The 23712-nt window shown below is 51.8% G+C and overlaps 1 protein-coding gene across 3 annotated transcripts in view; it reads left to right on the top strand.

Annotated features, from left to right (window-relative positions):
• Positions 1–23712, top strand: part of INSR (insulin receptor) — a 98836-nt gene that overhangs the window by 40979 nt on the left and 34145 nt on the right. For all 3 annotated transcript variants that reach the window (XM_037504794.2, XM_037504795.2, XM_037504796.2), the window contains exons 3-4: positions 17229–17550; positions 23242–23390. In XM_037504794.2, the coding sequence (XP_037360691.1) occupies positions 17229–17550; positions 23242–23390 (471 nt within the window). The remainder of the gene's footprint in view (positions 1–17228; positions 17551–23241; positions 23391–23712) is intronic.

Below are 23712 nucleotides of genomic sequence, written 5' to 3'. Positions count from 1 at the left end.
TTCATGTTAAACATGGGGCTTCCCCCACCCCAGCTGGCCTGCTCCCTGCCTCCCTTCCCCCCCATGCTGCAGGAGAGCACTGCGGGGCTGGGGCTGATGGGGGCTGGCAGAAGGCGGCACACAGCAAACAGAAACTTCTCTCTGACTCTGCCTGCTTGCTAGACTGGCAGCATCACCAGGGTGATGTCTGCAGGGCACCCACAGCCCAGCACTGGCCGACAGATGAGGGTGTGGGGATTTTAGCTGTGCTTAAGCTGGGCACCGAATTGGAGTCATCAGACTAGGGTTGTGGGGTCGACTGACATTGGCTGTGGGGTGGGGGGAAGCCCTTGGGTATGGGGAGCTGGAGCCTCCGATCAGGGCTGGATGGACAGGCAGATTCGGCCATTTCAGCCCATTGACGGTCACGATTTCCATGTCTTCACCATAAGCTTCAATCCAAGGTAGTGGTTTCCAGCTGAGGGTGATGCTGGCAATGTCTGGGGATATTTTTGGTTGTCACAACTTGGAGAGCGGTGCGGGCCATGCACGTGGGTGGAAACCAAGGATGCTGCTCAGCGCCCTACGAGGCACGGCATGGTCCTCACCCCTGAGGACATGACCCCGGATGTCACCAGCGCTGAGATCGAGGACCACCCCCCACCCCCAGACAGCAGCACTGGTGGAGTGATCAGCCAGGTCTTCACTGCCCTGAGCCTGTGACTTGGGAACGCGCCCCGGAGTTGCCAGGTGTGCAGTTGGCAAGGATGGGAGGAAGGGGGGCTGGCAGGGAAGCCTGCCTTGCCCCGGACAGCCCAGTGTTTCCTCCAAAGCTGGGCCTGGCAAAAGTGTGTGTTTTTTGCCTCTTGCGCATGGTATTTCCCTTGATAAGCTTCATGGATTGTTCCAGACAGCATCGATGTGGCAGCGTCCCGCTCCGAGGCCAGGGCCCACAGCTCTCCGTCTGTGGGACATGGGCAGCTGCTGTGCCCGCCGGCTCAGACGGTCACTGGGGTTCCACTTTCCTTTTGTTGTGAATCAATTTAATTTGTTACTAATGATAGGATCTGGAATTTATGTGGCCCCGAAGCACCAGGTCATTGAGGTAACTCAGCGAACGTCCATCCTTTTCAAAGGCCGACTTTGGAAAAAGCAGAGAATGGAGTAAACTTTGTCCCTGGAGCAGAAGGGCTGACGCTTCAGTGACAGGACCATCTCCTGCAAATGGAATTCAGCTTTTTGCTAAATGAACCAACAGCTGGATCCCAAGGTGACATATTTTTCTAGAATGACCTGGCTGTATCCAAGGACACTTTGACTGAGATCTCTGTATGGGGCCCTCAGGTACCAATTTAAGGGGCAGGGGGATAGCACAGTACCTCACACAATTTTTAAAGGTCAACATTAAGGTCAGAACATCCGGGATGAACAGTGTTTAAAAGTTCTATTAAAGCTGGGATCAGATCCTGCTCATCTCCGCCTGGTCTCAACCTTGTTGGATCTGGTTTTATTTCAGACTTTGTGATTTTGTACCCCAGGGTTTGAGTTTTGAGTTGCTTCTTCACCCTGGAGAGGTGTGTGGGTTCGTGTGTGTGAATACCGTACACATCTGTTTACCCCCTTTTGCACAAATGTACTTTCTTGCCTTCACTGGGTTTGGCTGGCTTTCTCAGGAACATTTCTTGGAAGTTGTCTGAATCTTTTTCTTTTGTGGCCACGTTCATTTGTGATGTATTTATCCAATCTGCCATCGGTAGGTATGTCCCTCCCTTTGTTGTAGATGGCGAATCAGCTGGAAGTCCCCAGACTGGAGATGCGCAGGGCTTTTGCTGTGGGTGCTTGCTATCTCTGGGTACCGAAGCTTCCTCCTGCTTTGGCCCGGTGGCCAGTTACCTTGCTCACTCCCCACCCCTGTTTACTTGGTCCCCACCCCTTGGTGACCTCAGTCACTCTCCACCCGTTTCCACAGAGCTCTGATGGTTGGTTTCTCATATATGTGAGCCTGTACTCTGCAGCTGGTCACGGTTACAAGGCACATGTGTAGGGGGACGGGAAGGGGGGGAGAGGGGCATCTTTCATTTATCTGAAGCAAAGTTTCTATTTGGGTATTTGCTGTTAAATTTCCCAAGGAAATTTTTCATTGTTGTTGCTAAGGAAAGTGCATTAAATTTCATCTCTGCATCCTGTGCAACTCTTTGGGAAACCGATGGTGGTGATGGTTGCCAAGAAAACAGATGGGAAGGAAATTCGGGCGGGGGTTAGCTCCAAGACATATCTTTGATCTTTGGATTTCGGAAAATGCAAGGTGATGCAGGATGGGTGAGGAATATACTCAGGAAAGGCCAACTCGCAGTTCCTCCTGGCGGCCACTTAAGGGTCGCAGGTGCAAGGGCAGTGACCTCTGGGGTGGAGGGGTCGTCTTTAGACCAGTTCCAAGAAGCGGAGGTTGGTTTGGGGATACAAGGGCAGGAAAGGAAGGGGGGCAGGTCTTCCTCGGCCAAGGCCAGCCTGTGGCCCTCCTCCCTCTGTCCCAGCTGGGCTGCAGCTGACTCGTTCAGCTGAGACCGTAGCTTTATTTCTCGGCGTGAGAATTTCGCTTTCTCATATCTTTGAGCCTTGCCTAGTCTCCTCTTAGTGTCTTGTGGCCATCAGTGGATTCGGCTACACCTTTTGTTTTGGGCCTTATTTTAGTTTGAGCACGAAGTCCCTCAAGGCCCACGCCCCAGCCTTTCCTGAGCTCCCTAACCACAGCTGGGGCAAACGCGCCCAGAAGCCCTCCAATTAGGGTTTCCTTAGGAGTCTAGTAAATCTTGATTTCTGAGAGGAAAATTAGGCATCTCGTGTTTTCCCACCCAGTCTCCAGAGTTCTGCTACTGTGGGCAAGCTCTTCTAGAACCTTCCAAGTGGTTTCAAAGGCTATTTAGGCATCGTTGGGAAGTGCGGTTATTTTATGACACGTCTGGGCTTTGGAAAGAGCATGCTGTGTGTTTTATTTAGATCCCTGAACAATTCTTTCAGGTTGTTTGCTTTGGGGGGAGAGGTGAGCACCAGGCTGATGGCGCTGCAGAGGCTGTGGGCTCGGGCCGAGTAGACACTCAGGTGCATGGTTGGGACCTTTGGGCTTTGCATTGGCATTTGCTGGATTGAACTGAGCGCAGCCTCCAGGACCAGCCACCTCTTTAGGGTCACCAGTGAGGCCAAGGCTCCTGCCACTTCTCCCCCCATTACTGTGAGGTGGAACGCGCAATAGTAGGGGTCACACAGTTCCCCCAAGATGGTTCAAGGGGAAGAAAACTAAAGCTCCCTGGGGCATGCTTTAAATTCTCACCTCTCCCCACCACTGCAGGAGGTAGCAGGTGGTTCTGCCATTTTGTGGCAGAGTCTGAGGCTGAGAGAAGCTCCCAAAACTTCTACTGCTGCTGCTGTGACACCTCAGACCCTGTGTTGGGCTCCTCGGGGGGCTGAGGCTGCCCTGAGCAGCTTCATGCCCTACTCCAGCTGCTCCCCAGGGCTACCGAGGGGCCCCGTGCATGCTTCTGGGGAAACAGGCAGAGGGCAGTCACACCAGGAAGCGCATCTGCCCATTTCCGACCTGGTCTGCCCGGCCTCATAGTCCCCTGCTCCACACTCGGGCCACTGGGCACTGGATTCCAGGCCCAGAGGGGGAGCCCCAGAGAACAGATGTGGACATTTGGTTTCTCCGAGCCAGCAGGGACGCTGCCCATTAGCTGATCGTGTGGCAGAAGGAGCAGGGAGTGGGGGCTGAGGCGAGCGCAGGGGCCGGTTTGGCAACGCAGAAAATGGCTTTGGCTCTCTGGCTGTTCAGTGCAAGAAAGAAATGCTTCTGCTTTTACAGAATAAGCTCGGAGGACATGGACAGCTGGGGTGCTGCGGCCATCTAGCCCTCTCGCCGCTTGGGGTGACTCGGTTGGTCTGTAACTAAGGGCTCCCGACTCGTGACCCAGTGTCCTCGAGCCCCTGCACTGGGCTCTGTCTGTCGCCCCAGGAGGTGGTGGAACGGCTCTTGGTCCATCCCCAGCTGGGCCCAGAGCTCAGGCCCACCTTCACGCAGCAGGAGCATGGTCTGTTGGTGGAGGGCACCAGAGGAAGACAGTGCTGGGCGCCAGCAGGCGTTCACTGCCTGGCCACTTCACTTAGGAGTGTGCAGTCAGAGCTGTCTGCGCAAGGTGAAGGGGCTCCTGGTGCAGAAAACAAGCCACTGGTGAGTAAATAACGACGGTGAATAAATAACGACTGGAGAATAAGGGTGTGGCCAGTGTTGACCCCCGTGGGGAAGCGCGATCCCCTCCTTGTTGGGGTGCCCTGGTGAGAGAGGCTTTCTCCAGAAACTTCCCCAGTCAGGTGACAGGTGTGGGTGTTGAAGGCCTACCCACTCTTCTTAGACGATTCCCAGGATATCGAGTCTGAAGGGGAAGCATTTGAGGGACTTCATTTTCTTTAATGCATTTTTCCCAAGTGGGTGCGGGTTTGGCAGCGCAAACAGAGGCGGAACCGGGAGGTCCCACGGTGTGTGCTGCTTGCTTAGGTGGATGGAGAGCTGTGAAGGGAAGGGACTGTGGAGCCAGGCAGGCGAGCACACAGGCGAGCACACAGCAGCCAGGGGCAGCTCCTTCTTTCCTCTAGTTGAAATAAACAAGGGTGGGAGACAGGTTCTCCTCCCAATCAGAGAATTCCCTCTTGGGACAGAACAGCAGCATCAGGAGTGTACGCCTAGGAGTGTCCCCAGAACAGCCACGGGGCACCTGGCATGGAGGTGACAGTGACACGTGGAGTGTCTGATTGCTTCTACATGGAAATAAAGCAGCCAGAGTGTCCCGGAGGAACCAGCCCTGTAAGGAAACAGGCAGAGGTTGTATTCCTTTGGTCACAGTGGAGTTGGAAATAGGTGTCACTTCATCCTGACTTCTGATTCTGGGTCATGGCCACTCGAGAGATTCAGTGCATTCTGCGGTCGGCATCTGCCTCTAGGAGCTGAAGGGGTCTCTGCCAGTCTCTGACACTGTAGCTCCTGGTGTAGCAGCTCCGGGAAACCGTCTTCTGTGACCTGTACACGCTCAAGGCTATCTCGGACTTGTGATTGAAAAGCCATCGGTCACGTGGGCTGTTCTTTTTATAGCTGAGACTGTCCCGAGGGAAACCCTTTTGCAGCGTGGACCTCCCGGCGACAGACTTCAAGCCCTGACGGTCACTGCTCCCTGTGCTTGAGCCTGTGAAGGCTGCAGCTGTGTGTGTCCTCACTGCTAAAAAATGGTTGCACCTAATCCCAAATATGACACAGAAAAGGCAGGCAAGCATGAATATGAATAACAAGCAAAGAATAAATAAGGCAAAAGGCATTATTAGGGAGAGGAGAAAGGTTTTGCATTGTTTGAAGGGGCAGTTCTGAAGGAGGGTCAGCTAGCATAGAACAGACTTTAGAGAGCTAATTGTAGGAAATACAAGGACAATTAAGAAACCTTTGAGGAGACTCATACAGCCTTGATTATGTTAGATAAGCCTTAATTAGGCAACATGGCATTTGAATAATACGGTTAGTAAGATCCTGGTACAGACAGGGACTGAACTTTGTACACATTTAAAAGTGCTCCTGAAATATTTAAGAAAAATTAATCATCTGTCAAATCTCAAAAAAAAAAAAAAAAGCAACCCAATAAATTCCAAAAACGCAGACATTGCACTGACCCTAATCTCTGACAGCAAGTAAATGTATCTTGAAATTAATTTTTAAAAACTTAACCAAACAGGCATGCAAGACCAACTTCTACCGGGTGATAATTAAAAGCAAATGCTTCACTTTGGTCACGAAGACAGTGAGGATGTGGCTGCAGAGGCAAATACAAGAGCCTTACATGATTACAAAGAGAATTCCTCAAAACAACATAGTGATGATGAAACAAATTTGCAGAGGTGGAAGAAAATAATAAATTTGTGGGAATTAACTGATTCAAAAACAAGAAGAACTGACATTCAAGGACTGGATCTTTTAGAGATGATAGGGTAAGCTGCTGGCCGCAGGAAAACTAATTCAGTGTCTCAGTCACATCAGCTAAACTTGGCAGCTACCTGTGCAGGTACTCAGTGGCTGCCTGTGCTAGGGGCCATCCACCTGGACAGCACAGACACAGCCTTCCCTGCCAATGCAGAAATTTCATTGGACAGGGACGTTTTGCAGGGAAGAATTTTAAAGTAGTGTAACTAAGGAAAAATGTAGAGGGTGGGAAACAAAATTGTACATAAAATTAAGAATGATAATGGAGATGTAAGTTAAAGCTCATAAAAAGTTAGAGTTTGGGACATAATTTTGGAAATATTATGAAAACAAATCCATGTAAGTGTTTATTTACAGTCATTGTTATATTCTGCAAGAAATTAAGGCCCTGAATGTCTCCCAAGAACAGCTCTACCTGCCTCTTCTAAGTCTCATTCTCTTGCCATCATGAATTTCTAAAAAGCCTGTAAAATTTCCATTGGCTCAAGGAGCCGACAGCCTGGGTAAGCTGAAGTTCAACAGCTTTAAAAAAGTTACTGTTAGAATTAATTGCCTAAAATGTGTAGGTCATACATACATAAGTGATCCAGAATTTTAAAGAGGTCCACAACTAACTGGGCCCCACATCTACAGAGTGTGTCCCAGCAGCAGGCTGGGTGAGGCAGGTCTTAGCCCCAGTCAGGTGTGTGCACAAGCCTGACATCCCTGCTCAGTCTCCAACCCAGATTGCTCACAGCCGGGCGCTGAGCTTCCTTGTGTGTGGCTCCTCCCGTGAGTGGCGACCAGCTGCCCACAGTGGAAACTTGGGAGTTATCCAGGTGATAAGTCCTGATGGCCCCACCTCCCTGATGGTCTCAGATGCCACCCTCTCCCTCACTTCCCCTCTCCCCTGCCTTCCTTGCTGGAGGGTCAGGAGATGCGCCCCCAAACAGGTCTGGTGGGGACCTGTCTTCTTGATGCCTGTCTTTGGCTCCTCCCCCAGCTTAAAGTCCAGGCCCCTCAGCTGCGGGTCCTTCCTGTGGGGCCTGATGTCCTACTCCTCTCCCCATGTACTTTGCCCTGCATCAACCCTGAACTGTTTATAGTTCCCTGAAGGCAGCCCTGATGATTCACGCCTTTGCACTTGCTCGTACTCACTGTCCCTCTCCTGCTGGGATAAAGCCAGTCACCTAATCCCTCCACCTTTTTTTTTTTTTTCTATGCACTTTATTGCACACCTACTGTGTGCATGGCTGAGGGATGTATTTATAAGGGGTGTGACCCTTCACAGGGCTTACCTGTCTCTTTGGTGCATCCGGGAGAGCAGAGACAGTGTATTTGTCCATTTCTGTCTCCCAGTGCCGTGCCCAGGTGGGACGGGATCCAGGTGAGTCAGGGTGGGGAACAGGTGAGTAAACCCCACAGTGTAACTCCCAGCCCCACACCCGTGCCAGAGTTTCTGAGGCCTGCGTGTGAGTCTTGGCCCTGCTGCTTGCTAGCTGAGCTGGCCCCAGCAAAGTGGCTCTTGTGTGCCTCAGTTTCCCCAGCTGTAATGGAGATGGCTGGAAAACTCGGGCTGGCGCGAGCTTATTGACTGATACCGGATTGAACGTGCTCTTCCGCCCACGGAATACAGACTCCGGGGTGTGTCCCGGGCGGAGGGCGGCGTTTACGGCAGAGATCGTCCCGGCCCGGCACGGCCTGGGGTTCCGGGCCTGGGGACCCACGGCCGCTCGTCTAACGCGCCAGGTGCCGGGGCGCACGGACGGCGCCCGCGGAGGGCACCCGCCGATGTTGCTAGTGCGAGTGCGCGTTCCGGGGTTTCTGGGCGAGTGGCGGGTGGAAGCATCGGGGGTCCGAGGGAGCCCTCACGCCTTTGCCACTCCTTCCCCCACGCCCCAATTTAGGGGGCTCCGCCGTGGGCCCCGCGAGCCGCTGCCCAGCTCCGTGCCCTCCCGCGCGTGGCCCGGGTCGCCCCTCGACCGCGCGGGGACCCGCCCCGCCCCAGCCCGGGGCTGCCCGGTGCCCCGCGCGCTCAGCTTCTCCCGCTCGTTCGCTTCTCCGGGCGCCCGGCGGGTTCCGCACCCTCGGGAGGCGCCGCCGCCCGCCCCGCGCCTTCCCGCGGCGGCCACGGCCCCTGCGCGGCCGGGGGCGGGGCCCGCGCCTCAGCTCGCCCGCCCATTGGCTGAGCGTGAGGGCGGCGCTGGGGCTGCGGCCGGCGCCCGGCGCGGACCCTCGGAGCGGAGCCGCCGCGGGCCTCTGGGCGCCGACGCCGCCGGCTCGGGGGGCGGGGCCTCGGGGCTGGGGCTCGCGCGCGCGCACACGTCCCTCTCGCGCGCGCTCTCGCGCTCTCTCACACACGCGCACACACACACGTCAAAGACACACGCACGTCAAAGACACACACACACACATCTGGAATCAACAAATTTTGAGGTGGCCTTGGCGGGAGGGGACTGAGGGGGGCGCCCGGCCGCCGTATTTCCTCGAGGAGCGCCGCGGTTTGAATCCAAACGCGTCCAGAAAGCGAATCTGCTGGCGCTGGAGTTGAGGGGGCCGTTGTCAGGGAGGGAAACGGGGACGTGAGCTCCCGGGGAGTCGCAGGCTTGACGGGCTTCTGGTGACGCTCTGCTGTCACGCGTTCATTGCCCCCCCACCCGTTACACCTTTCAGGAGCTTCGGCGGGGGGAGGGGGTTCCCGCTAAGACACCGCCCCCCCCAGCGTCCCGGGCCTCCCGGCGCCCTAACTTCTACCCTCGGGGTCCGGAGTGGGCGTGGGAGAGAAAGTCTGAGTGAGAATGAAGTAAATTACTTTAAGGAGTTTATAAAATTCACACTTTCAGGGAGAGCCGCGGGGCCCTGCGGTGAAGGCAGGCCCATGACGTAATTGTTCCCTTTGGAAATTTCTGGAAAGCAGTAATTTCGGAATAATAAATCTTGAGGTTTTTTTTTTTTTTTTTTTTTTTTTTTTTTAACCAAACTAAGGACTTTGGAAAGAAATGCAACAAAATGTTATTAACGTATGTCCTGCTTGGAAATATTTGATGTTATTTTTTTTGAGGGTTTGGTTTTGTCTGTCTACAAGTTTCTTCATTAAGAAAAATCAAACTGAAAGGTATTTTTGTATTTGAACTTAAAAAGGTAAAGAAAGAAAAGAGGTTCTGTTTTTGTATGCCTGTCCATTACAAGGGGCGCTGTGTTGGTCTCTGGCACTATTCCAGGTTTTGACCTTGTTTGGTATAAATTGTTGATTTTTGTTTTGATGTAATTTTAAGATGGAAGAGTAGCAAGTGTTGTACCTGGGTTCACTTACTGTTCCCATTTTACTCTGTTTGTTTTTATTGTGGCTAATGTATTTGTGTATACACGTTATAAACATAGTGATATTTTTCTGAACCATTGGAGAGTCAAATTCAGGTGTGTTTTTCTGTGGGTAAATTCTAAGAAAATTCTCTCTCACAGCACCACAGCGACATGAGCAAAATCAGAAAATTAACATCCACAGTCCTATGTAAATCTCCATTGTCAGTATTTTTTCCCGTTTCTAGGATCCTACTTGGTATTCAGTTGCCTTGACTGTTGATTTTGTGATAAGACTAAATTATCCTGAGGGATAATTAACGCAAAGCAGATCAGCTGTTCTCACACAGCCGCTATTGGAATATTTGGGGGTAGAATTATGTATTTGATCCATAATTTTTATTGTCTAGAAGAGGCTTTAAGAATGCATTTTCAGGAAGGTGTCAGTTTTTGGAGGGACTACACATTCGCAGTGAAAAATAAAAACCGAATTGTGCTGATACTAAGGAGGTTGCTGCCTATCCCCCCTCCTCACTGGTCCTCTCCCCAAGGCCATCATTGGGTGCATTTCATGACCCCCTTCCAAAGGGAGTTCTGTCCCAGCTGTCCTTTTCTTTCCCTTCTTCCAGATATAATTTACATGAAGCAAAATTCTCCCCTTTTGGCGTAAAGTTCTGTGAGTCTTGACTGATCTATGCAGCCATGTAACTGCCATCAAAGTCCAGACACAGAAAGGGTCCAGAGCTCCCCAAATTTCCTGCTGTCTTTGCAGTCAGCTCTTCTCCAGTTCCAGCCGCTGGTGACCCCTGACGTGGCCTGGAGTTGCTTTCGCCACGGGGTCATGTAAATGGACTCATGCCGTGTGTAGCTCTTGAGACAGACGTCACCCTCAGTACAACACGTGTGAAATCCGTACCTGTTGCTGTGGGCACATCATTCTTTTTTGATTGGCGGAGAGTGTTCTTTGGATGCGCCTACATGTCTGTCCACGAGTCAATTGGGGGACATTTGGGTTGGTTCTGTTTTGATTATTACAGATGTAGCGGCTGCAAAACATTCACGTACGGGTCTTGTGTGAACATGTCTTTATTCCACCTGGCCGACCCTAGGCTATGTGGTAAGGGTGAGGAGTGTATATGGGAGTTGCTGAGAAACTGCCAAACTGTTTTCCAAAGTGCTTGCCCCGTTTTGCACTCCCACTGTGTGTGTCTCTTTCAGATGAACGTCTTGCAGCTGGAAAACAGCCTTGCCTGGTGTCTGTACATGGTTATGCTTTCTTGTCCCAGGGGCAGTGCCTGGAAGTAGAGAAACTGTGTCACAGTGCACTTGTTGCTTTTGCTTTGAGCCACCTCCCTTGGTCAGGTGGCACGTCTGTAGATTTCTCTCTCCAGACAGTGCCGCTGTGGAGAAGGGCATGTTGCACTCACTTCAAGGGTCCAAACTACATCCAAGCTGACACAGCTAAGTCCACTCTGCAGTCTCAGTGGGGTGCAGGGAAAAAACCCTCGAGATGAGGGTTTCAGGAAGAGCGTAGCTGCTTTGGCATGTGGACGTGGACGCTGGGGGCTTTTGGAAACAGAATTCGGAGAAATTGGGATCAAGGCAGTTTAGGGCGGAACAGGGAGGCCTTGGAATTTGTGCTTGGTGGGGGTTGAGGCTTGCGGGGAGGGGCGGGTAGTACACCCCCACATACCAAATGCACCTGTTCTGGGCAGGTTCATGCCTCCCAGATCTCCCAAGTCTCCTGAAAGACTGATGTCTCTGGGCAGAAACAGCCTGGGGGTTTTGGCTCTTGGGCACTGAGCTTTTGGGACTCATTTGGTTCCGAGAGATGTAGCCCCTCACCTGGGCCTCTTCTTGCCCCCATGCAATGGACACGCTCATTTCCTCCCAGCCAGGACTTGTGAGAATTAAGTGAAATTTTAATGGGCAAAACCCTGCAGGACAATAGTGGGTTAGAGATTCTATTTTTTTTTAAGTGAAGGGCACAGAGAGAGGAAAGTCAGCCCCTCCTCCCCCTGCATCTGACACCTTAGGGGGTTTTCATCCTCTAGCCTGGCCCGGGGAAGGGTGCCCCAGTGACTTTTCTAGTAAATAAGATAAAGTACATGGAAACAGAAGGGGAGACTTTGGGACTGGCTTGTACTTATCGTTCTCATCTTCACAAGTTAAAAACTGGACTCTCATGCAAAAGAGCTACAGAACACAGCAACGCAATCCCTCACCTTGATTGAGGGAACAGCAGGTTGTAAAGTCAAAGTATTTCTGGTCGCTGAAATAAGATGGCAGGTTTAGATGCAGGGCGCCTTTGTAGCCTATGGGGCAACGCAGTTCTCATCTCTGCTGGGTACGCCTAGATCCAACACACCCTCACACGCCCCACAGTCTCTGCCCTAAGAGGAATAGTGGCTCCGTGACAGGTCTGGGTCTCTGGAGTAGGGGTTGGAGAACTACCCGGCCAGTCCCCTGCTTTTGTAAATGACGTTGGCTTGGGCACAGCGTGCCTGTACCTGTGGCATCTGCAGGGCATAGCTGCAGAGCCCAACGGGGACTGTCTGGCCCAAAGATTTGCTTTGTGACTTGTAGAAAAGTCTGCTGACTTCTGGGCTGGTAACTTAACTCACTCTCAGGTGGGTCTTTTACCCAGGCTGCCAGCTTCAGACTGGAAAGTGGCGGCGTCACCCTCTGACCTCGTCTGCAAGTGTCGGATAGCTTATCTGCGCATTGTCTCAGCCGGAAGGCTTATACGTTTGGGAAGTTTTTGTTAGGCCTTTGCTGACGCCTCTTTTGAACTTCAGGGTTGATCCTCAAATGCAGCCCCAGCCCAGGAAATAGGCCCCTTCCTGCCCACATGTGCCTTCCCAAGGGCGGGGCCTTTGCAGGTCCGAGGTAATTGTTCTGCTTTATATATTGCTTCCTGCCTTGCAGTTCCAGCCCTTGGTCCCAGCAGACAGATCGTTAATTACGGTGATAATGATAGTGGTAATATCCACAGTAGCTAACTCGTATCTAACCTACAATTTCTCCATCAAAGAACTCGAAGTTTTGCCCACATCATTCCGTGTAGTCAGGGAAGGAATGAGGGACTGTTTGCCAGCGTCTCTGTTACTATGGACAAGGAAACCAAGGCTGCTGCTGGTTTTTTAAAGAGAGCTTTGTGGTGCGCCTGTGGGGACAGTGTCGCCAAAGATGAGCAGACTCCATGGGCCCCGGGTGGCCATATGGCTCTTAGGCCTGGGGTGTCGGAGCCCAGCTTGGCCCTGGGCCTTTTCTTGCCCCCGTGCAATGGACACGCTCAGTTCCTCCTGGCCAGGGCTCATGAGAATTAAATGAAATCTTAATGGGTGACATAAAAGCCCTCAAAACCCTGCAGGACAGTAGTGGGTTAGAGATTCTATTTTTTTTTTAAGTTTTTACCTTTTTAATTTATTAAATTATTTTACGTCCTTGCTGGTGTCTTGACACTATAGGATGTTCCCCTTCAGGGCAGTCCCTGTAGCTGCCACAAGAGCCCATGGGTCCTCTCCCTACAGCCCCCTTTTTTACCCCTCTCCCGCCGAAAACTCAACACCTGCGGTCAGTTTTCAAGGGCTCGTCTTAAAGTTTGTCTTTGTCGGACCCTCTGCTGGGTTTCTCTTTCTTCCGTATCAAGTGACACCATCCGGTGCTGATCCTCTCCTCTGGCTGACTTCACGTGTGTGCACCCCCCCAGCCCACCGCGTTGCTGCAGGTGGCATGATTTATCACTCTTGGTGGCTGAGTAGTAGTCCATTGTGTGTATACACCACATCTTCCCGGCTCACTCTTCTGTCCCTGGGCCCTTAGCTTGTTTCCACGGCTTGGCTACTGTCAACAGTGCTGCAGCGAACATAGGAGTCCATTAGTGGTTTTGTATTTGAGGGGTAGATACCTGGAAGTGGGATTGCTGGATCCATCTGTGGTTTCTTGAGGACCCTCCACACAGCTTCCCATCAGGCTGGACCAGGCTGCCTTCCCGCCGGCAGCGCCCAGGGCTCCTTTCTCCACACCCTCGCCAGCGCTCTGTGATTGTTGCTTCTTGCCTTTTGGACCTGGGCCGTTCTCCCTGGTGTGAGGTGGCATCGCATTGTGCCTTTGATTTGCTTTTCCTTGATAACGATGGTGAGCATTTGTTCATGTGCCCGATGACCACCTGTATGTCTTCTTTGGAAAAGCATCTTTTTAGATCCTCTGCCCATTTTTTGACTGGGTTCTTTGTTCTCTTTTTATTAAGTTGTATGAGTTCTTTGTAGATCTTGGCTATTAGCCTCTTGTGATATGTACGATGTGCAAATATTTTAGTTAGTAGAGTGTCTTTTTGTTTTACTGATAGTTTCTTTGATTGTGCAGAAGCTTTTTAGTTTGATGTAGTCCCAGTTGTTTATTTTTTATTTTATTTTCCTTGCTGTTCAGTCATGTTCCAGAAAGTCCCCGAAGCTGGTGTTGTAGAATGTTTTACCTGTATTTTCTTCATGTTTTTAATGGATTCTTGTCATATATTCAAGTCATTAATCCATTGAAGTTCATTTTTATGAATGAGAGTGGTCTAGTTTCATCTTTTTCATATAACTATCCAGTTTCCCCAACACCATTTGTCGAAGAGACTCCTTTCTCCATTGTATACTCTTGGTTCCTTTGTTGTAGATTAACTGTCCGTATAGATGTGGGTTTATTTCTGGGCTATCAGTTTTAACATTGGACTGTGTATCTGTTTCCCCCCCATACCATATGTTTGGATTACTATAGCTTTGTACGATAGTTTTAAGTCTGGAAATGTGGTACCTCCCTCCGCCTTCTTTTCCGACAAAATTGCTTTGGCTATTCAGGGTCTTTGTTGGTTCCACATAAATTTCAATAGTGTTTGCTTTATTTCTTTGAAGAAGTTCACTGGAATTGTGTTAGGAGTTGCACTGAATCTGTAAATTGCATTGGGTAAGATGGACATTTTGGCTATATTAATCCTTCCAATCCAGGAGCATGAAATAGCTTTCCATTTCCTGTGTCTTCTATTTCTTTTAGTAATGACTTATAGTTTTCATTGAATGGGCCTTCCTTTGTTAAGTCTATTTCTAGGTATTTAATACTTTTTGGTGCTAATGTAAATGGAATTTTTTCTTGAGTTCTTCTTTTTCTGGTTCATTATTTGCATATAGGAATGCCACAGACTTTTGTATATTGACTTGGTAGCTAGCCACCCTACAATATCGATTTATTGTTTCTAATAGTTTTTTTTGGGAGATTCTCTAGAGCTTTTTATATATGTAAAATTATGTCCCCTGCAAAAAGTTTTACTTCTTTTTTCCCAACTTGTATTCCTTTGCTATCTTTCTCTTGCCTAATTGCTGTAGGTAGAACTTCCAGTACGATGTTGAATAGCAGTGGTGAGAGTGGACATCCTAGTTGTGTACATGATCTTAGAAGGAAAAGCTTTCAGTTTCTCACCATTGAGTATGTTAGCTGTGGCCCTTCTATCCCTATTAAGAAGAAGGCAGTTCTGAAACATGTTGTATGTGGATGGCCCTTGAGGACATGATGCTCAGTGAGAAAGCCTGTCACTAAAGGGCAGACCCTGTCTGACTTCATGCATGAGGTCCCTGGAGGAGTCACATCCAGAGAGGCACAAAGTAGGACGGTGGCGCCAGGGTCTGGGGGAGGGGAATGGAGAGTTAGTGTTTAATGGGGACAGACTTTCAGTTTGGAGAGATAAGTTCTGAGATGGGTGGTGGTGATGGCTGCACAACAGTGTATGTGTCCTTAAGGCCTCTTAAAAATGGTTAATACAGTGAATTTTTTTTTAAATATTTACTTATGCATACAAGAACTGGGGTACAGGCCAGAGATGGGGGTGGGGGGGTGAGAGGGTTCACCAGAGACAGAGCGGGGAGCAGAACAGGCAGACTGACTGAAATACACTGCTGAGGGGAGCAGCGGGCGAGCCAGGAGATCTGCTGCGCCATGTGACTTGTTCCTGGCCGGCCAGGGATCGAACTCGTGCTGCAGAGACTGCGGATTGCTTCATAGTGTGGTGCTTAACCCTTTGTGCCACCAGGCCCCAATATGATGAATTTTATACTAATGTATTTTTTTTAAGATTTATTTATTTATGCATATGATGGAGCAAGGGGTTAAGACTCAACGTATACTAATGTATTTTGCTACTTAAAATAAACCTGTTCTTTAGTCATCCTGATCACAATCAATAACCACAGGGTGAAGTTGCTACCATGTTGGATAGCTCAGGCTGAGAACATTCCTGTCTTTGCAGAAAGACAGTGCCATTCAGAGGTTAATGCAACCTCAGCAGTCACTTCTGTCCCCTGGCTCCCACGGGTGCTAGGAACATTCGCTGCAACAAAGAGCCTGAGGATTTGAAGTGAAAACACCCTCCGGGTTCTAAACTATTTTTCAAGCCATGCAGGGAGTGAGTGGAGAGAGAACCCTGGAGACAGGCTATGCTGTAGCCAAGGCCTCTGCAGCCCCAGGGAGACCAACTGTTCAGGGCCAGGTTTGCCAACAGCTTGGAAAGGAGGGCTGGCGATCCAGGCACAGGCCAGATGCCTAGGGATCAGCATCCCGGGTGAATGGAAGCCACGAGGAGGGTGAGACACAGAGGGGCTGCGGTTAGGCTGCGGGAACAGGCCAGGGCAGAGTCCAGCACTTCTAGTGACCGAGTTCAGGTGCACTGACTGGGAACCCTCACCAGCCTCAGCCTCTGCCCCCACTGCAGCGCCTTCTCCTTCCTCCCTGCTCGTCACTGCCTTCGCTGCTGTAGAATTTGTTGCTTGGTGCGTGGTCCTGGTTGCATATGCAGTCACACATTTATGTGTTTGGGTAACCATTCCGCCTCCTCCGGGGTGTGTGGCCCTGCGGCGGCTGTGATGCCCAGATCAGGGCCAGCAAATGTCTGTTGAAATAATAAATGGCCGTTGGGGAAGGTGCTTGACCTCCCTGTGCTTTGCTTTCCTCGTTTGAAAAGCAGAGATAATAGGTTGTTTATTCCAGCGGCTGCACCCTGAGCCAATGGTGACATTTTCAGAAAGCTTGTGAAACGCTTGTGAAATAAGCTGTTATTAATATCTAAGTGATATAACCTCACCGTTAATTATGTTTGCATTGTTAATTAACCCTTAAAACTCACCACTTCCTAATGATCTCACCATGTTTTCCTAGAAGGTTACTTTCAGGATGAGTTGCTGCTGTCGCGCTTGTGGTGGACATGCCGTTCTGTGCGTCCCTGCCCGCCCTGGGCATCCCTTGCTGCTGGTTTCATGCGCCCCTGCCCGCTCCTTTTGTCCCTGCCTGCTCCGTGCTTGGTAGCTTTTTGTTGGCAGCTTGAAAGGGCCCACGATGGAGCGTTCACACCATGGGAACTGCCAAATGGTATAAGTCAGAACTTCTCTGTGCTCCTTGAAGCAGTTGTTAAACAATTATGAGCCTGGTTGTTAAACATTTATGAGCACACGGCCAGTTGTGAGGCTGAAATGAATTAATAGTTGTGTCTGGCAAGTGCCATCGAAGTGGGTCGTCACTACGGCAGTTGTCCCTTATCTGAGACTTTCTGTGCCTGTCACTTGAGGTGATCGTGGTCTGAAAATACTGAGAACAGTAAGATATTTTGAGAGAGAGAGAGAGAGAGAGAGAGAGAGAGAGAGGACACTAACATAACTTTTATTATAGTTTATCATTTTAATTGTTCTGTTATTACCATTCATCTGACTCTTCTAGTTTACATATGCCGCATATGAGGTGCCTAGCTCTATAGCACGTCTATGAAGAAACAGTGACAGGGCTTCCCACTACCTGGACTTCCAGGTATCCCTGGGGGTCTTGGGACGTGTTCCCATGGGGAGAGGGCTGCCAAGTGTTGCTTGCTGCTCTGGGGAGCCCAGAGTTGCACGCACAGGGGCCTGGCAGAGCTAACACAGCTGCCTCTCTTCCACAGTGTGCCCGACCATCTGCAAGTCTCAGGGCTGCACGGCCGAGGGGCTCTGCTGTCACAGCGAGTGCCTGGGCAACTGCTCCGAGCCCGACGACCCCACCAAGTGCGTGGCCTGCCGCAACTTCTACCTGGACGGCAGGTGCGTGGAGACCTGCCCGCCTCCCTACTACCACTTCCAGGACTGGCGCTGCGTGAACTTCAGCTTCTGCCAGGACCTGCACAACAAGTGCAAGAACTCACGGCGGCCGGGCTGCCACCAGTATGTGGTGCATGACAACAAGTGCGTCCCCGAGTGTCCCTCCGGATACACCATGAATTCCAGCAAGTGAGTCCTGGGGAAGCCCGGGTGGTCGGGGGGTCATGGGGATGGTGATAGGCTGCCTGTGAAAAGCCAGGGTTCATGGCAGGAATGAGGGAACTGCTGCTGCTTAGCAAGTGTGGGGGTCTCTGATACCCCTATTTTGCTCTGGTTCCTGTTTGGTCCTGGCCTTTGTTTTTTTTTTTTTTTTAAGATTTATTTATTTATGCATACAAAAACTGGGGTACAGGCCAGAGGTGTGGGGGGTGAGAGGATTCACCAGAGACAGAATGGGGAGCAGAACAGACCAATCTACTGAAATACACTTCTGAGGGGAGCAGTGGGGAGACAAGAGAGGTCTGCTGCGCCATGTGGGTAGCTCCCTGGCCGGCCGGGGATAGAACTCTTGCCACAGAGGCTGTGGATAGCTTCACAGTGCTGTGCTTAACCCCTTGTGCCCACCAGGGAGGCCCTGGTCCTGGCCTTTGAAACGGGAGTCAGAATTTTTCTGTAAAGTGCCAGAAAGTGAGTATTTGGGGTACCTTGCACAGCATTTCCAGGGTTCAGTGCACTTCACTTGGGGGACAGGAGGCACAGGGGAGAGGCCTGGCTTCTTGTGGGGTCTCCGCGTGGGCCCGCTGTGCCGGCTGACACGGCTGCCGGCTGGCGGGGGCCAGAGCCCAGGAGGCGTCTCACATTCTCTCATCTGGAGCCAAAGCGGGCACTGGCATCAACCCAGGTCCAAGAAGGAAGAGGCTCAATTCTAGATGGTTCTCAGGGCCATGCTGTGCTTTGAAGGACCGTGCCGTCAAACCACTTCCTACTGCTTGGGTGAGAAACGGCAGGGTTTGCCTCCCTGGTGGTGAGTCAGGTTTCTTAGGCTCTCGCAGACTATGCTCGTATTTTCAGCTGCCCAGAAAAAGCTATTTCGGGGTCTCAGGGCCGTCACCAAGCTTAAAGAAATCTGTTTCCTGGTTTTTGTGTGGAGGGCTTGGAAAAAAACACAATAAAACAACACCAAAACAAACCAGAAACAGACGCACGTTGAGAGGCCTTGAGCTGACCTGCTTACGTAAAAATCTTCCTCTCCAGACTTGAGAATCAGCCAAGAGAGCGTGTTCTGGTGGGAAATTTTATGTCCCTGGCTGGGGAGGGTGGGAAGGAAACCAGTCTTGTGAGTCGCTCTCCTAGTGTTTGTGAAACCTGCAAGTACACTATGTTTTGTTACTCGATTTGATAAAACCTATCGAGTGACTTTGTGGACCAAAAATAGGCCTTTTAAAAGCACCTTTGCATGCCACACAGAGCTATTTCCCCCCCCCCCCCTTTTTGGAGGGAAGGCAGTTGATCAGTGAGCTTGGGAAAACTGACGTATTCCCGTTTGATTCATTTTCTTAAAAATGTTTGAAATAAAGCGTGGATAGCAACGTTTTCCGGTGGGATGTTTGTCTAAAAGATACTGGCTTTAAATTAAAGGTATTTTTCCCTCATTATAACTAAGCCCCGAGAAGTAGAGCGACCTCCTTAATGTTCCTGTGGGTGGTGCGGTGGCCCCTCGAATCGGAACGCCAGGACATCGCCAGCCTGCTCCGGGGCTGCCGGGGTCTTCGCGGCTCGCTGCAGGCCGTCTTCACGGTGTTTTACTTTGTAGGGTGGACATTTTTTTATTTTACCAAGAAAAAGATTTTCCTTCTGAAGCTTTTGTTTTAGGAAAGACTTTAGTGCTGTTTCATTTTCTAATGCGGTTTGATATCAGCTGGGGCCAAATATGTTTTCTTCCATTCTTGCGGCTTATCTGGGCAGGAGTTGGGTTTTTCGAGGCCGGAAGCCTACGTGCGCTCGTCCCCGGCTTCGCCATCTGTAGTCACGCCACGGGCTCTGGGAAGGGGGAGGGGGCGACAGGGTGCTCTTTCTAGAGATGAGGGGGCTAGCTATTGGGGTGAAGGTTAAGCCTGTGATGGGGACAGGGCTCCCTTGGGGAGAGGGAGAGGACCCCAAATCTAGGAGGTTCCCTTCACCCTTCTTGCCCTCTCGTGCTTGTTGCTGCGGTCTCAGCTCCGTCCGCCCCCCACCCCTGTCTGCCAGCATCACTCATCAGCTCTAGTGTCTCCCTGCTCACCCCGCTGCCCCCACAGCTACCCTAACTAAGGGGAGCTTTGGCAATCGGATGCCACGTCCCTGTGTAAACCCCGCCCCGGTAGCCCTCCCCCCGCCCCACCCCACCCCACCAAGACATGGACACGAAATCTAAACGCCTCCCCTGCAGACTCTAAGTTTTCATTTTATTCCTGCTCTCGCCACCCTCCATGCTCGTCGGGGTGGTCACGCCAGTGTCTTCTTCAGCCTGCTCAGTCCACTCCTTGCTCTGCACCCGCTGCCCCTCCTGCCGGGTCACTCTGCCCCCTGGTTTCTGCACGGCTGGCTTCCTCTGATCATTCAGGCCACAGCTTAGAAGTCATCCTCCCCGAGACTCCCTGCCCGCCCGAGCTGGCTATCTCCTGGCCCTGGGCACACTGCTCAGTTTTAACTCTTTCCCCGGCATTTACCCCGAGCTGACTTTTAATTGTGAATGTTTCCATTCTCCCCGCCTAGACTGCTCACCCCGTGCCAGTGTCCGTCAGCTCTGCCGGAGCTGACAGACCACCCCGCTCTGTGGCTTAAGCGGAACCCACTGGTGATCTCTGACGATTTCGTGGGCTGAGCGTGGGTCTGTCTGGCCTGGGCTGGGTCAGATGTGGTGGCATGGTGGGGGGTAGCCCCTGAGATGTGAGCCGGGCTTGGGATGGGTCTCTGTGGGGAGGGCATGCCCGGGAGTGCCTGTCTGCTAATGCCACGCTGCCCCCGGCACTTCCTCTGCAAGCCCAGGCCCAGTGAGTGAGCGCCCGTGCCTCTCGCCGGGAAGGCTGGAGAGAACTCGGGACACGCTGCTCTCCCACAGCGCAGATGAAGTGGGTTGCTGCGTCCACGCATGTGAGCCTGTGGCTTCAAGCAGGCGTTGGCAAAGAGCCAGATAGTAAATATTTTCGACTCTGAGGACCATATGGTCTGGGTCGCAGCTGCTCAACTCTGCCCTCAGAGCCGAGAGCCGCTGGGCGTGCTCGGCCCAGCCGTTGCCTTCACGGGCCAGGTGGTGGCTGGGCTCGGCCGTGGGCCATCACTGCTGGCCTCCACCTTGGAATGTCACCTGTCACACAGTAAGTGCGCAGTGACTGTTTGGATAAACGACAAAGAACCCAAACATTTGGTCATTTTCTGTTTACACCGCAGCCGCTCTGGCTCCTCTGAGCGCGCTGCAGTCAGCATCGCGCTAAACACCGCGCGTCAGTGCCTCGAGGTCCCCAAGGTAAAGTCTCATCGCCCACCAGACTGCTCTCCCCTCAGGTGCCAGCCACGTCTGGGGTACCCCAGGGCCACCTGCTCTTGTGATCATCTGGCTGTACATTGGGGGCTTCACACAAATCCGTTGGGTGTAACGATTTGCTACAACTTGGGGACCCAAATTGTCCCCAAGCCTGTTGATGGTGGCACCCCCCTCTTAGGACTACCTGCGGTGCTCACCTGGGCACACATCTGGGCCTCCCAGATGCTTCCCCCCGGGACCAGTGCTGTGGCTGGACCGGCTTTCGTGGTTCTTAGAATTGCAGGATGCGCTTTGGCAAGAAAGCACCAGGCACCTGGGTTTCTCCTCAGAGTGCTCAGCACACCTGTGGACCACCTGGAGGCCACACGGTGAGGTGTGGGGAGAGAGAGAGAGAGAGGGAGAGAGGGAAGGAGAGAGGGATGGACAGGCCTAGGGCTCTGCCTTCTTAATGTATTTATTAGGGTCCAGTAAGTGGGGCGACTGGGGTTTCATGAAATCAGTCTTCACTGGCTCATTTAAAGCACAAGAGTGGAGCTTGGGGTGTGGGACAGGAGAAGAGGGTTTTCAAAGCTTTCTCAAAGAGTGAACTTCATGGCGGGGGTGCCGACATCTTCACCCAGTTGTTTCACTCCTGCTGTGCCTCATGGCTGGAGACTCGGCCGTCAGGATGGGCGAATTTCCAGATGGCACCTCTGCGTGGGAGCACAGCATGGGGCCTGTGCTCTGCGTGTCTTCACAGCTACAGCTTGGAGCCTTGGCCAGACTCGCTGTGCATCTGTGGAAGAAGAGGCCCCCCCTTAGCATGTCGGTATATTCGCCAGTCAGGAAACCTCACTGGTTGGCGATCAGAGTTTTTATTGGGGTTTTGTTAAATGGGGGTTGAGCCCTTGGGCTCCAACCTCCAGCCCCTTCCCTTTCCTGGGGGTCACTCCCTTGCCCAGTATATTCCTGCTGACCACCACCCACCTGGACACTGTGCAGGGACCTCACAGTCACCGCATCAGCATAACATGGGCACTCCAACAGCCAGGAAAAGCCAAGGGTCTTGAAGCCCAGGGCCCGATAGAGATCAGATGGCGTCTGTATCACACGTGACCACCGTGAAGGTCGTTCTGAAGAACAGGCTGTTCAGGACCGCAGGAGTGGCAGTCCAACGACAGTACTTCTAATAAAAAGGGATCGTCATGACAACGACCAACAATTTCTGTCTTCTGTGTGTCGGGTGCTTTATGTGGTAGATGCCATTTAGTTCTTATTACAGCCTGTTGGGAATAGTACTGTTATTATCTCCATTTCATAAAGGAGGAAACTGAGCCTGTGCGATGGGAATGTTGGGATTTCATGCCATGGAACCCAACCTCGAACTGACTTAGGCAAGGTTAATGTTTGTTGGTGTCTGTCTTGCAAAAGTTTAGGAATGGCTTCAGGCACAGCTGCATCCAGGTGCTCAAGTTCATCATCAGCTTCTTTCCACCTTGACTTTCCATCCCCTACGTTGGTTTTGTTCTCAGACAGCCTCTTCTCCATTCTTTGCCCCATACTAGCTATGTAGTAATGAGCTCTTAGCTACCCCAGAAGGAAAATAATTTCTCCTTCCAGGAAGTTCTAGCAAAACACCAACTGGACTGACTTGGGTGTGTGCCCATCTCTGAAACCCCAGGAGGATGGAAGGTGGCACCCAGCCTGACCAGATCCTGTGTCCTGCTGGACCTAGGAGGACTGTGTCGGCCAAGAACTGACCTCAGAGATCCTGGGTGGAGGAGGACTTATTTTCAGAGGCCTCCTGGAGGTTGTAAATTGAAGACATCAGTGCATAGGCAGGCAGGGCCAGGGCTGCCCCAGTCACTCAGTACCAAGTGTGAGGTCCTATTATACGTGACCCCACCAGACCCCACACAGCACGCCAAGTGTCCAGTCTCCATGGAGTAGCAGCTTGATTCCTGCCACCTGCGAGTTCTCCACTTTGGCATAATGGCAAATTGAGTCCCCTGCCAGGCCCATCAGCTCAGCTACTTCCCGTCTCCATGGCATTTCGGGGTAATGAGGCCTCTGACTTGGGGTGATGCTGTGGCCCCACCACCCCAAAGTAGCAGCGTATGTTTGTTACTGAGCACAGTGACTCTCACTTGGGACAGTTCCCCCCAGGAGATGCCACTGGGAGATATTTTTGGGCATCTTGCTTGGGGGTGGTGCTCCTGGTATTGAGTGGATGGGTCCCAAGGGTGCTTTTGGATGCCCTCTTGGGATCGCCCCCTCAGTGGAGAGTTCGCTGGCCACAGTGAAGCACCACATCTTCAGGTGCCCGTTGGTGTCCTCCCATGTGGGGTCCTGACCCTCTTTCTCTGCCCTTCCCTCAGCCTGATGTGCACCCCATGCCTGGGCCCCTGCCCCAAAGTCTGCCACATCCTGGAGGGTGAGAAGACCATCGACTCGGTGACCTCTGCCCAGGAGCTGCGTGGCTGCACTGTCATCAACGGGAGCCTCATCATCAATATCCGGGGGGGCAGTGAGTACTGGGGCACTGCTGACTCTCCTTCCCTGCCAGTGCAGAGGCAAACAGCCCGGATGCCACCCACACCCTGAGGTGGTCTCCCCAGCCAGTAAAGTTCCTCAAAGAGTTTGCTGCCAAACCTGCAAGTCACAGCTCAGTTCTGACCCTGACCCCCTTAGATTCTGATTTTCCAGAGTTGGGGTATTCTAGGAGTGGGGGGTATCATGATTTGCATTTCAGTGAGCAGGCCACATGCCCTACTGCAGGTCTGAGTTTCCAGAAATACTGTCTCAGGCAAACAGGCATCCCTTTGTGTATGTATTTAGCAAATTTTATC

This window comes from Talpa occidentalis, unplaced genomic scaffold (genome assembly GCF_014898055.3).
Source record: "Talpa occidentalis isolate TD23 unplaced genomic scaffold, MPIMG_talOcc4v2.1 talOcc4.12, whole genome shotgun sequence".
Lineage (NCBI taxonomy): Eukaryota > Metazoa > Chordata > Mammalia > Eulipotyphla > Talpidae > Talpa > Talpa occidentalis.
The sequence above is the reverse complement of the archived record's forward strand: the minus strand, read 5'-3'. Positions and strand labels throughout refer to the sequence as shown.